Source organism: Nicotiana sylvestris, chromosome 5 (genome assembly GCF_000393655.2).
Source record: "Nicotiana sylvestris chromosome 5, ASM39365v2, whole genome shotgun sequence".
NCBI lineage: Eukaryota > Viridiplantae > Streptophyta > Magnoliopsida > Solanales > Solanaceae > Nicotiana > Nicotiana sylvestris.
The window spans coordinates 164,563,017-164,575,369 of record NC_091061.1 but is presented as its reverse complement, the minus strand read 5'-3'; the positions used below and the strand labels follow the sequence as shown (position 1 = coordinate 164,575,369).

General features: G+C 33.8%; 1 protein-coding gene across 2 annotated transcripts; it reads right to left on the bottom strand.

The window, feature by feature from the left end:
- Positions 1 to 2,841: 2,841 nt before the first annotated feature.
- Positions 2,842 to 12,001, bottom strand: LOC104243439 (phosphoglucan phosphatase DSP4, amyloplastic). Of its 2 annotated transcripts, XM_009798622.2 has the most exons (14): positions 11,847 to 12,001; positions 11,697 to 11,766; positions 10,603 to 10,647; positions 9,531 to 9,633; positions 9,006 to 9,082; positions 8,839 to 8,915; positions 8,651 to 8,731; positions 7,558 to 7,690; positions 5,641 to 5,700; positions 5,081 to 5,137; positions 4,545 to 4,640; positions 3,943 to 4,002; positions 3,519 to 3,626; positions 2,842 to 3,152 (listed from the first exon to the last, which is right to left on the bottom strand). In XM_009798622.2, exons 1-14 carry the CDS (start codon positions 11,870 to 11,872, stop codon positions 3,021 to 3,023), a joined length of 1,125 nt encoding a protein of 374 aa, XP_009796924.1. In that variant the 5' UTR covers positions 11,873 to 12,001; the 3' UTR covers positions 2,842 to 3,020. The 2 variants fall into 2 exon arrangements, with proteins under 2 accessions (XP_009796924.1, XP_070001721.1); XM_070145620.1 differs by lacking the exons at positions 11,697 to 11,766; positions 11,847 to 12,001 and adding an exon at positions 11,282 to 11,326.
- Positions 12,002 to 12,353: the final 352 nt, after the last annotated feature.

Genomic DNA, 12,353 nt, shown 5'->3' with positions numbered 1-12,353 from the left:
TTCAGATTGAAACTCGAAGAAGAAGAAGAAGAAGAACACATGACATACATTATATTGTAGAAATTATAGAAAAATTGTAGACTGTTGTTTATTTATTTTTCTTTTATTCATTTAACTATTGTATGAAAGTTGAACAACATTATATAAAAATTATATTTAAGCGGTATAATATATAATTAGTTGTATGAAATTTATTTTTACTATGTATAATTAATTGTATGAAATTTGCTTGTCTTGGTATACTTGTCCTACTTCAATAAAAACTTGGTGTACTATCTGTTATTATTATACTTTCATATTCCTCTATAACGGGAGATGTTGGCATATCAAGTAACTTTAATGTTCCAGACGTACTTGCATGAAAATAAAGATAAATTCAGTTATGAACAATTTGTAGAAATTTTGTAGAAATATTAAAATTCTGTATTTCATATTAATTTTTCAAATGATATGTAGTTTTATTGTAGGATAAATGTAGAAATTTTGTAGATATTGTGAAAATCCATATATATATATATATATATATATATATTTACTCTGACATGTAGTTTATTTTATAGATAAAATGTAGATAAAGTGTAGGACATTGATATACAACCAGAATTTGATAGAAAATGGAACAACACAAACCTGCAACTGTGTTCTCATTGGTGATACTCAATTCCATATTGAAATCGCGAACAGTTATACATAACAGATACGATTCTAAGTTTTTGTTTTCCTTTTTCGTCTCCATATATACACAACTACAATATAATACCACTTAAATACAATTTTTATACAATGTTGTTCAACTTTCATACAATAGTTAAATGAATAAAAGAAAAATAAATAAACAACAGTCTACAATTTTTTTACAATTTCTGCAATATAATGTATGTCATGTCTTCTTCTTCTTCTTCTTCTTATTATTATTCGAGTTTCAATATGAAATTAAGCCAAAACCAAGTCTAATCTTCACCAAAACCTCTCAAAATTGAGATATAAACTCCAAATCATATTCCCAATTATTTTAAACAACACCCAATCCAAACAAATAATAATTTTTGAAAACCCAAATTCGAATTCAAAGCTTCAAAACTTTTTAATGGATGTCAATAGTGGAATTGCTGCTCTCTTTTCCTTTGCTTTGTATTTGATTTCTATAATTTTTTTGGATGTATCGATCATTAATTGTTGTGCTATTGTAGAAATCAATAGACTATAACTCGCATCCTCATCGACTACAATGCCATCGACCTGAAGTTCTCTAAATCTCCCATAGCTATCCAAATTCTCATTCAGTTGTAGTATAATTGGGATTTTGGACATAATTGCATTTGTTGCAGAAGAATTGTAGAAGATTTAGTCGTTTTTGATTTGTGAAATTAGAAAAAATGTTGAAACCCAGTGTATCGCAAAAACAGAGTCGCTAAATTTTGAATTGAAATAGCTGATAATATTAATGCGTGATTTGGGTTGTAAAATATCTGGAAAAATATTTAATTCCCCAATATTAGCGCGCCTAAGTAAGGAAGCCTACAATTACAATGATTCCTTATTTAATGAGTTATTTATATTTTGTCGAAATACTATTAGCATGACGGGTAATATGCAAACTATGAACATATTTGATAATATAGTTTCCTATATGGTAGATGAACGAAAATTTGATAACAGGAAAACATAACATGGAAAAATGTTGCGAATTTCAAAATATTATAGATGATTTTCGTGATTCAGTTTATTAGATTGCCGAATATTTTGGGGGTATTTTCAATTTCGGGTAACAAATACAAAATAAATTTCTTTAAAAATACATAAACAGGTACTTTAATTTGTTTTTCAATCCTCTCAAAAGATTGCCTTAATGAATCACAAGGAAAAAGGATAGAGTAAAATACAATATTGACCGGACAATTGAAATTAATTGCACTCGCTAGTCAAAAAAATATATTAGAAAATATGTATATTATATATATACAATACGCATATATTAAAAAAAATACATTTTATCGCTATTATTTTTGGGAGCGGTTAAAAATACATATTTCTCAACCAAAAAAATACAGATCAACAAAAAAAATGACGCTGAGCCTTAATGCTTAAACATGTGATTTGGAATATAAAAAGTTAGATTAGTGTTGGATTGTGACTGTTTCTCACCGACACATTGTAGATTATGCTTTCTCTGCTTAAATATGTGTCCTTGAAAAGAAAATCATTCTCTGCTTATTACTATTTGACACTTGGATTATGCATTAATTATTCAAAGTACTTTACTAACTTCTATGTAATTATAAATTGATGTCACATGAAGGAATTTAAAGCTTTTAACCCTTTTTAGGATCTCAATAACTATCTATCTTTTTTTTTTTTTTCCCTCGGGTACTTTATTTCAGTTTTTTAACTTTTATTTGGTAAGTATTCATTCATTCTTAATCAAAGATTTGGAGTTCCATTTCTGGATATGAAGCTGCCTTTGTTAGAGAGCGTGAATCCTGATTTAGTGGGGTCCCAATACGTATACTGAACAACAGGTGGAAAACCAAAAAAATAAGAACATGAAAAGTTAAGCAAGGTCTTCTAATGACTCATCCTATTTATTTCTCTTCTTTAGAAATTTCACCACATCAAAAGTTTGTTGCTCCACCTTTTGAACTTTTATTTGAGATTTAATGTTAAATCTAGAATTTTTAAGGAATAATCTTGGTAAGTTATCAGAATTTTGTCGACTATTTTACCATTAAATGTGGATTATAAGAAAGATAATATACTCTTGTGCTTAAATTGACTGCCATTGCACAATAAAATCACAGCTTATGAAATGAAGAGACAGATGACAAAGAGGAAGAGAAGCACTGGTGGAGTAAGTTACTTCACTAAAACATATAACTAATGTTTATTCCTGTAAACGTATCATACAACTGGTGTGGTCATACTACAAACAGCTACATCTTACATTGCATGAATTATAGCAAATTATTGGCTAGCTTACAATTATAACGTGTATATAGTAAGTATATGCTATGGCATCGACTTCATTCTTCGTCTGGATAAGCTTCAAGAAATTCCCTAATTATTAGCCTTTCGTCTGAAGTAAGATCAGGATCATCACTAGTGATCCTATTCCGAACTGCTGCACTGATGCTGTCTGGATTGTCGTCAAGAACCTGCTGGCACGTCGTGAAGTCAAAGAATGGTAACTCTAGAGTTAAAGGTCAGAGTAAATAGACATTCGACTTTTTAAGCAGTTCCAACAGAGATAAGGCTAAACACTCTTCACTGCAGCATATGATGGCCAATGAGATGTCCGGTGAAAAGTATGGATAAACAATTCTATCTAGTTCCAATATCTGGTGTATGCTAGTCAGTGTTTTATCTCTTGTGCCTCGGAAGAAGACATTTCGACACGGGAATAATAAATAAAACACCAACTAGTGAAACAAGAAGTCCAAAAGAACAAAGGCACAAGTAAGAAGAAACTATAGGACATGGCACCTCTCTCTCTATAAAACCAGGCAAAATCAGTTCCTTACCTTTACATAGTTGTTGACATGTCCATCTTTGTTGGGAGAAGTGATGGGCTCAAACTCACTGCATGTCCATACACCATCAACAATATACTTGTATTCATAGTGTCCTTCCTGTTAACGGAGAGAAATTAGGATTGACAACCTTTACAAAACATTTGTTGTATGTTCTCCAACTAATTTATAACAATATATACTTTTTATGTTATTAATTTATAATAGTATATTCTTTAGATGGTTTTGGAATAATTTCATGAAATTTGATTGTTAATGTCACAGCATTCTAACACGAAGAACCATGGGGTATATGGCATGTTTGAAGTTTAAAAGATTCAGTAGGTTGTGATGAATATATGAAATGTTTCTATAATTCTATTTCCGTCATTGTAAGAAAGGAAGAAATACACCAAGCCTAAAAGAACATACTTACAGGCAAATCCCTCTGGAGAGTCCACAAACCTCGTTCCTCATCAAATTCCAAGGGTATTCTCTGAAAACATTATAGAACAGTTGTTAAACTAGCTCTAATATAAAGCATGGAATAATGCAAAGTTGCAAAGTTGCATCAAGTGAGAAGAATATTTCATGAACCTTCTTTCAAAACATGTAAAATGCAATGGAATGCTATAATAATGGAGACACGTTATTCTTAAAAATGTTCCTTCCCAAGTAGTAAGAGCTCTTACTATATTGAGGACAGGGAATGTGATTGCTATAGAGTAATCTACGTGTAACCAGTGAATTGATCTTAGATAATATTAAAAGACAACATTATTGAGAAAACTTTCTAAAAAATAAACGGTAACACTCATCTGACAATTCATATTTTTTTACTATTTTGAATTCTCGGCCTTCATTATAAAACTACAGAAGTATATCCTAGTGTCTCAACTGAAGTTTATTTATCAGGTTTTGGGCAACTGACAGTCGAAACTTGAAAAAGATGAACTTCAATATTTTCTGGTCAGCAATAAAACTGTCATACATTCGGAAGAAAATAACAAGGTACCGTTTGTGAGACGTGACTATTACCTGGCCCCAGCCAATATCAAGTCCAGATATTTCCACTGTACTACAATCATCACCAGACCATGTCAACGTGGCAGGCTTCCTTTTAAGGCCTGTAAGCTTTAGAAACGAAGATACTTAGCCAGGAACAGAAAAGCATATATGAGAATAACCACCTATCATAATTGGAAAGCAGAATGTGAAATGAAAAATAGATGTAAAGGCAGCTGGGGAACAACACTGTTTGCGGAAGACATATCTAGCTAAAACAAAGATGAAAAGTCTTCCATGGTGTTGTAGAAGATTGTAATGCAACAAATATTATACTATAAAATCTAGTTTCTTTCTGCACGTTATAGCAGTATTGACCATTCACCAAAGAAAAGAATACTGTTGTCAGATATACATAGCACTATGGATCCTAACTAATGATTCAAATTACATATTTAATTTATTAAGTGATAAAGTGCAATATATATTACCATGCATCCCCCATCAACACCAAAAGCCACAAGGGAACTATGGGAACGATAAATTGTTAAAACAACAGTAGAACTCACAATGTCTGCTGTGGCACTTTTGATGGCATCTAGTTTTGGAAAGCAGGAACGCTTGCTCTGAAAAAAGATAGAGTTGGTCAAGATATGTAAAATCCAGTTCGAGTTGAAAAAAAAAAAAAAACAGATTACGCTATATAAAAGGGAAAAAATAGTAAAAAGAATCAGCTAAGTTTCAGTGGCTATGGTTCATAAAAATATTCCGAGGAAATTTTTATTGCAAAAACCAATAAAACATCGTATTACTCTATCCTCAACAGGCTATAATCAACTTCAAAAACTTTGGCTACAGAAGCGATCCGCATAAACTCTTTCCTCAGGTCATCAGCATAAGGATTTTTAGTGCAAAGACCAATAAATCATGGTATTACTCTATCTTCAATAGATGATATCAACTTCAAAAGTTCGGCTACAGGAACCTATAAGACAAACTCGTCCTCCTCAAGGACCATAATTCATGGTAACTCATCTCAAAGAACACTTGGTGTTATAGCAAGCCAGACAGCAACAACAATACTTTCAAAAAGTGAAACTACATAACCAACATAATAGGGAAAAATTACCATGAGTAAATTGAAAGCTTCACTAAGCTTATAGCCTTGAACCCAGAACATATATGTCAACTGCAATTCAAAGTTCCAAAAAGAATATAAGTACAATCACAATGTAAATTATACAAATAAAATATTTCCATCCAATCGTGATTGCATTTCAAGTACAAGATACTTTTTCAAATAAGAAATTACAAGATACATTTGATAAATAAAACAACACAGTTCCAGGTGCATATCTGTAGAAATCTGAAATAGTTTGCATTTTCTTATTAAAGATCACATTCTCCTTAAACGCTACACTAACACATGGTTTTTTTTGCAAGCAAAATCTCAGTACTGAAAAAGTCTCATGCCCGCGAAGATCTGTTATGAGTCGAAAGCAAAGGTAAAGTTAATAAGAACATTTTAGAAATCATTCTGCAAGTCCTAGTTCGCTAAGGAGGATGTACAAGGAGGACTGCCAAAATGTATGAAAGAGCTTTTGCCGCAAAAGCTTCAGGCAATGTCGCACGTCACAAACTCAACTTGTAAGTAATCATACAGTTCAACATGGAATCAAAGTACGCAGAGGTACTAAGTTCAAGTCTCACTAGCATCCTTCATTAAGGAGAAGTTTTCACATGCTTGAACCATGAAAGAGAATCAAGTTAGCACTTGAGGGGTGTGTTGAAGATATACTTAAGTAAATAAAGTGTCCTCTCTAACTACTCAAACTTTTGAATGAGGTGATTGCACGGCTCAAGGCATGAAATCGGCCAAAAGTCTGATTTGGAGTATGACCAGCTATTGAATGGTTTCTTCTCCTACTTGTGTGCAGCCTGCAAGCACCAGAGAGGTCATTGTCCAAGACGATTCACCCGACATCTTTGAGGTTTAGAAGAAGGCAGAACATGGACCAATGCAGACAGAAGGGACCCCAGACAATGATGAAATTTCGGTGAACTTTTCCACTGCCCTTCTACGGCTCTTGCAATCATTAGTCCATTACAAACACCACAAAGTGGCAAAAACAAAAGAACAAATGCAAGTACAATCACCAGATCAGTATAATAGAGCAGTCACAATGGACTTCTAGCACAAAGCAAAGGCACTGAACTGCTAATTGAAAATCAAAGAAAAGACAGAATCTGCTCAAATTCACGAATTTGGATCAGGTGTTTTCCGAATTGTGGCTGAAAATTGGAGATGGGAACGGAAAGTGTTAGGACTGGGATTTGGAGATGAGGGGAGGGGGAGTGCAGAAAGGAAACTTTTTATCATGGAGTTTGATTCTGTTGTTGCAAGAACTTGATGTGTAATGCTGCAATGCTCCAGGGCAAGCAATGAGTGTTAAGTTTGGAAAGGAGTGGTGGGAATTGATTCAGGTACAAAGATTGAGAGGAGGTCTAGCTGACATAGAATGTTGGAGACGAAGAGACAGGGAGATGAGGTGAGAGGAGCAGAGACCATCAACAGGAAAAGACTGCTACTCGGAAGATAATAATGTATGAAACACACTTATTCAGACAAGGGAAATTGATTGCATCATTTCATATTAAAGAGGATGTAGGCCACTTAGATATTTAAGGTCTTGCATTAAGCGCAAGTAACGTATATTAGTGCATCAAAAAGTCTGTCTATGGATAAGCAAAGAACAAACTCAAGTAAATGAAGAAAAGAACAAGTATTATGCTAAAGTGACAGCAACCTTCTTCTACGCAAAAACACAATTTCAGATCTTCCCAGAAGCCAAATCTACATTTATCAATTCAAGGTTGACTGGGAAAAAGTCATTATTTCAGGAGCAAGGATACTGTGCTCTATATCATTAAAGTGTTGAGAAATGATCCTAAAAACACAAGCAAGAGGAGGAAACTTCCATGTTTAATTAGTACTTTAATGCCATTGCATCTGTCAGGCGACATAGAGAAACTCATAAGCACTTACCGCAACTGCCGGAGCTCTGCCAAGTCCAGCGGTGCAATGTATGTAAGTCACACCCCCATTTCTATTGACGGCCTTGCTCAGTTTGCTTACAACAGCTGGAAGCCGCAACCTCAAATCAAATGCATCAAAATCCCTGCGTCATCAAGCATCAACACAATTAGGAATTAACTTTTGGAAATACCTCGTGGCATCACATATTCTAGAGATTATAAAATTTTATAAATACGCATTAGCAAAATGCTTGTCCAATTTTTCGAAAAAACTTTTTCTGTTTTCATCTTAGCTTGGGGTAAGAATGAGAATGCCAAGACATGTCAGCCCATGTAATGAAGAACCTCTTTTCTAACACAGCAAGATAAGGCAGAGTACATTTAGCAAATATTCTCAAAATAAAAATAACTTCATCTTTTAGTACTGTGCACATATGCTGTTATAATACAAGCATATTGCTGCTCGCAATCAAATTCCAATCCTGATTATTCCTTCTTAATATGGGTTTAAGACAAGAATGCAAAAACAAAATAATTTCACATCGTATAATATTATGTTGTAAGTCTTGTAGACCTAATGTACTTAACACAAAAAGTGCATACACACTTGCAGTTATATTTATCAGCCATAATAAAAAGTATAACAATTTTGGTATCTGTAAAAGATTTCCGCAACTGCCAACCAAACGACTAGGAAATAAACAAGTGTGCTTACTTTAGTGATTGCATTTCTTGCAATTGAAGGAAGAAAAGGAACTGATTCATGGGCGATATGGAGAATAAATCTTTTGCAAATGAATGCAAAACTTAGCCCAGTAATAAATGTTTTCTTTCTTGTCCTTTAACCTGTTATTCCATGTTCAAAGTTCAAACCAACTCTAAGCCTTTAATTTATTTCCGTTTAAACCTAAAAAGTAACAGAAAGAAGAACATGCATTTCTCAATGGCATAAACTCCTGCACTAGTTGTAACATCAAAGAAGTGGTCAACTTTCATACAAATGAAAAGGGATAGATAGAGATACAGAGAGAGAGAGAGTGTGTGTGTTTACATTGACAAAACAAGGCACTGCAGAACTTTTTTTTAACTTCTGCTAAACTAACCTTATTTCGGCACGCAAGTGTTCAATATCACTGCATTTGTTGGCATATTCACGAATTGCACCGATATCAACCCCAAAATATCTAGAGAACACTAATTAAGGACTTGTAAAAAGATGTCGTAGATTGAGGGTGAAATAGATTGGTTGATCCAACATGAAATAAACAATCATGACATATTTTACGGATACTCGAGATCTGGATTTTGCTGCAAGCAAAAAATAGTTTTTACTCCAATGCTGCGAAGCTTGTCCACATCCTCAGGAGTCTGTCAATTTTGTTGGAGTCAAAAAAAGAAGTCAAAAGATCACCTCGAGAAAAGGATAATATGTTCTAAGAAAAAGGAATTACTCGTCACCTGTAGACATGACCCAACAATCAAATCTGGACGGATGAAGTTGTAGTTCATTCCTAACTCATGCCTATAGGTTAAAACTGCATTAAAAAAGTTAGTGGCGATATGAGTGCCACACTTGTTAGTTAATAGAACTCTGCAAATTTTCTGATTAATTACTGCCTAAAAGAGAATGTCATTAAGTTAGATGATCCGGACATTATGCTAATACAACTGAATCAGGAGCAAACTTGGAGTTGCAGTTTGCATAAGGAAAGGATCTTCAACAAAGGGCAAGGCAAGAAGGAGAAACAAAGAAAAGTAAATAGTAGAAAAAGATTGTACATAACTTAACCGATTCAGCTAGCATGTAATGCAACTTTATAAAATTGCCAGGGGCAGGGAGACTAATAAGTTTTCCTTGATAAGTCAAACTACTAAGTTTAATAGCTTTCTTATTCATATTGGAAAGGCATGCACCAGAAAAATCCTCAATGTGAAAGAAAATAAAGTTCACAAACCAGAAAATGTGTAGAAAGATAGACTAACCAGCTCCCATGGCTGCAGTCATGTCATTACTGTATGTATCAGATTTTACCGCATCCTTCTCTGTTTCATCCTTCTCTGTACTAGATTCAGAACCAGATACAACCTAGAAAGAGAGCAAGAAAGCTAATGCCAATTCAGAAATGGATTTCATAGATAAAAGAAAGAGTAGACAGCGAGAGAGAGGAGAAGAAGCTGCAGTGAACACTTAATAAATGCTACTCCTATAACATATTCGATTTCAACAAGAAGCAGAAAGCATGTTCAAATTTTTTCGCAATTTTTGGCCATATTAGGACTTCACAAACTAGCTTTAAGATATGAAGAAATGAAATGTTGGATCGAGTTCAAATCTATACTTCCACCTCATAGAAACTTTTAGCTCGGAGAGCAGCATGTTGGAGACTATATCTTTAGAAAGATATGTTAATAGATGAAAACAAAAGCAACACTTCGTCTTGTCACGAAAAGTAAATCATGTCCTTTTTCACATCCATTATCCACAACTGGTCATGCCAGCAAATAAGATTTTTTGGTATTAACACGCATATAACTGCTACTTCTATTGTCTTATTTCTTTTGTTGAGTTTATAAAACAAGAATATCTGACATCAATATCCATTTCTATGATGGCACCCAAGGGTGTGGACTGCGGCCTAGTGGTCAATAAAGTGGGTTGAGATTAATGAGGCCTCAGGTTCAAATCTGAGCGGAGACAAAAACACTAGGTGATTTCACCTTGGTAGACAGAGTTACCCGGTACTTGTGCTGGTGGGAGGTAGCAGGTACCCCATGGAATTAGTCGAGGTACTCGCAAGCTGGCCCAGACACCACGGTTATCAGCAAAAAATCCATTTCTATGATGGATAATACTAGCGAAATTGATGTAAATTTTGGAAATGACAAAATCTAGATTCGTCCGGTACTTACTGTTAGGTACATAGATGGCTAATAACAACTCCAGAATGTAAAAGGGAGTAGGTTAATCATATAAATAATCTGATCAATCCAAAAAAATGTAAAGCAAAAAGGAACTACCAGTGAATGAGTCATCATTTGCCAATTCAAATCTTACCTGTGCCACAATACTTAGACGCTGATCAGCAAATTTTGTCATCCCCTGTAAATGAAAATGATAAGGTTCAATATTGATCACAACCTGTAGAAATTACAGATCACCACTCCTTCCTTTTCAATTGTATAACATTTCCTGACGTCCCAAACGTTTGATACCATTCAATTTACATACTACTTTTACAACTTTGAAAATATGTATTCTCTATCAAACGAACGTTACAACCATTACTTAAATATTTAATTGTGAATTTTAGCACACAAGAAAATATATGCACGGCAAATAATAGCAATCTAAACCTAGCAACAAGAGACAATAATCAACGGCAATAAAAGAGTAACAAGGACACCAAGATTTTAATGTGAAAAAACCTTCCCAATAAAGGGAAAACCAGCAAATTAATATCACTACATTAACAAATTTACACTTCAAAATCTCGAGTAAAATACTCAATAGACCACTATACACTTAAAAGAAATAGTCCTCTTTTGAAATGCACAACTTATTATAACATCGCTCACCTTCTCAAATTTTCTGACAGACTATTTTCTTTCTCACTGTATGCAGTAGCGAAGTCAGGAAATTCAATAAGGGTGTTCAAATTTTGAATACCCTTTGCCAGTGGGCTATGTAAGGGTGTTCAAAGTCTATTTTTAATAGATAACAAGTAACATTTTACCTTATACGTAGTATAATTTTTCGGCGAAGTGTGGTCAATAGCTTCGCCCCTGACTGTATGTGTAGTGAAATGAGAAGAGCTGCCCTTTTTATAATAGCAAAACTGTGATCTCTAGCTAGTAGAAAAGGAAAACAAAAAATTCCAAGACTTTGTCACACAAACCAAACTTGGTGTCTTGGTCCCACCCAAAGACTGTGAAGTGGGAGGAGCAATAGTCAGGTGCGCGGAAGCTGGCCCGATTAGTCAATTACAACCAAATGGGATGGTATGGACCCCGTATATTTTTCTTCCAATATGACTAACTAATATAATATAGAAATCAAATGAACGTGTGCAATCAAATCTAGTCATCAGGAGAACAAAGAGAGTATAAAAATAAAAAATGACCAATTAAACAAATGCAAGAGATCATTACCAGTGAAACAACGGGGAAATAAGGCTTTTTTGTAGTGCCTGTGAAGTTTCTCAGTGATAAACCAGAGGATCTGAAAACCACATTAAATTGAATTATTAATAGAAAAAAAAAAGAAATTAGAATTTAACAGAAGAAAATCGAGTTACAAACCTGGGAAGATTCTGAAGGCAATTCATTGGAAAATAAATGGAAAAAGCAGAGAGAGGAATGTGAATCTGAGTGTAATATAAAACTGTGAAGCAGAGGAAATGGAAACTGTGAACAAACTTTATTTTATCAGTGTACAGTGTACTTTTAACTTCTGACTGATATTTTTCTCAATGTTTTGGCGTTTTATAACTTCTAATCAAAACTCAAAAGGTACCTTTTTAAAGATTCTCTATAATACCCTCAGATCTTTTTCTTTTTTCCGTAGGGTCCTCAGATCTTTTTCTTTTTTCGTAGGTTACCAGCTTGGAATTAATATTTTCCTTTTCTATTTTTTTTCCTTTCCTTTATAAAAGTAGTGCAAATGTAAAAGATATGGAGTAGTAGTATTTTGAATGGATCACAAAATATGTAATTTGTATATTCCTAATAGAATAGAGGCAACAGTTTTTATTTTGTGTCTAGCTAGTGTGAGGATTAATTTGGTAATCTCAATTTAAACTGTAAGTA

What these genes read in the sequence shown, in the direction of transcription:
- LOC104243439 (XM_009798622.2), bottom strand. Translation starts at nt 11,872, where the DNA reads ATGAATTGCCTTCAGAATCTTCCCAG. An exon ending in CAGCAAAATCCAGATCTCGA is followed by an intron (nt 8,732 to 8,838) that starts GTATCCGTAAAA and finishes AGTGTTCTCTAG; the next exon opens with ATATTTTGGGGTTGATATCG. An exon ending in GCAGAGCTCCGGCAGTTGCG is followed by an intron (nt 5,701 to 7,557) that starts GTAAGTGCTTAT and finishes TTTGAATTGCAG; the next exon opens with TTGACATATATGTTCTGGGT.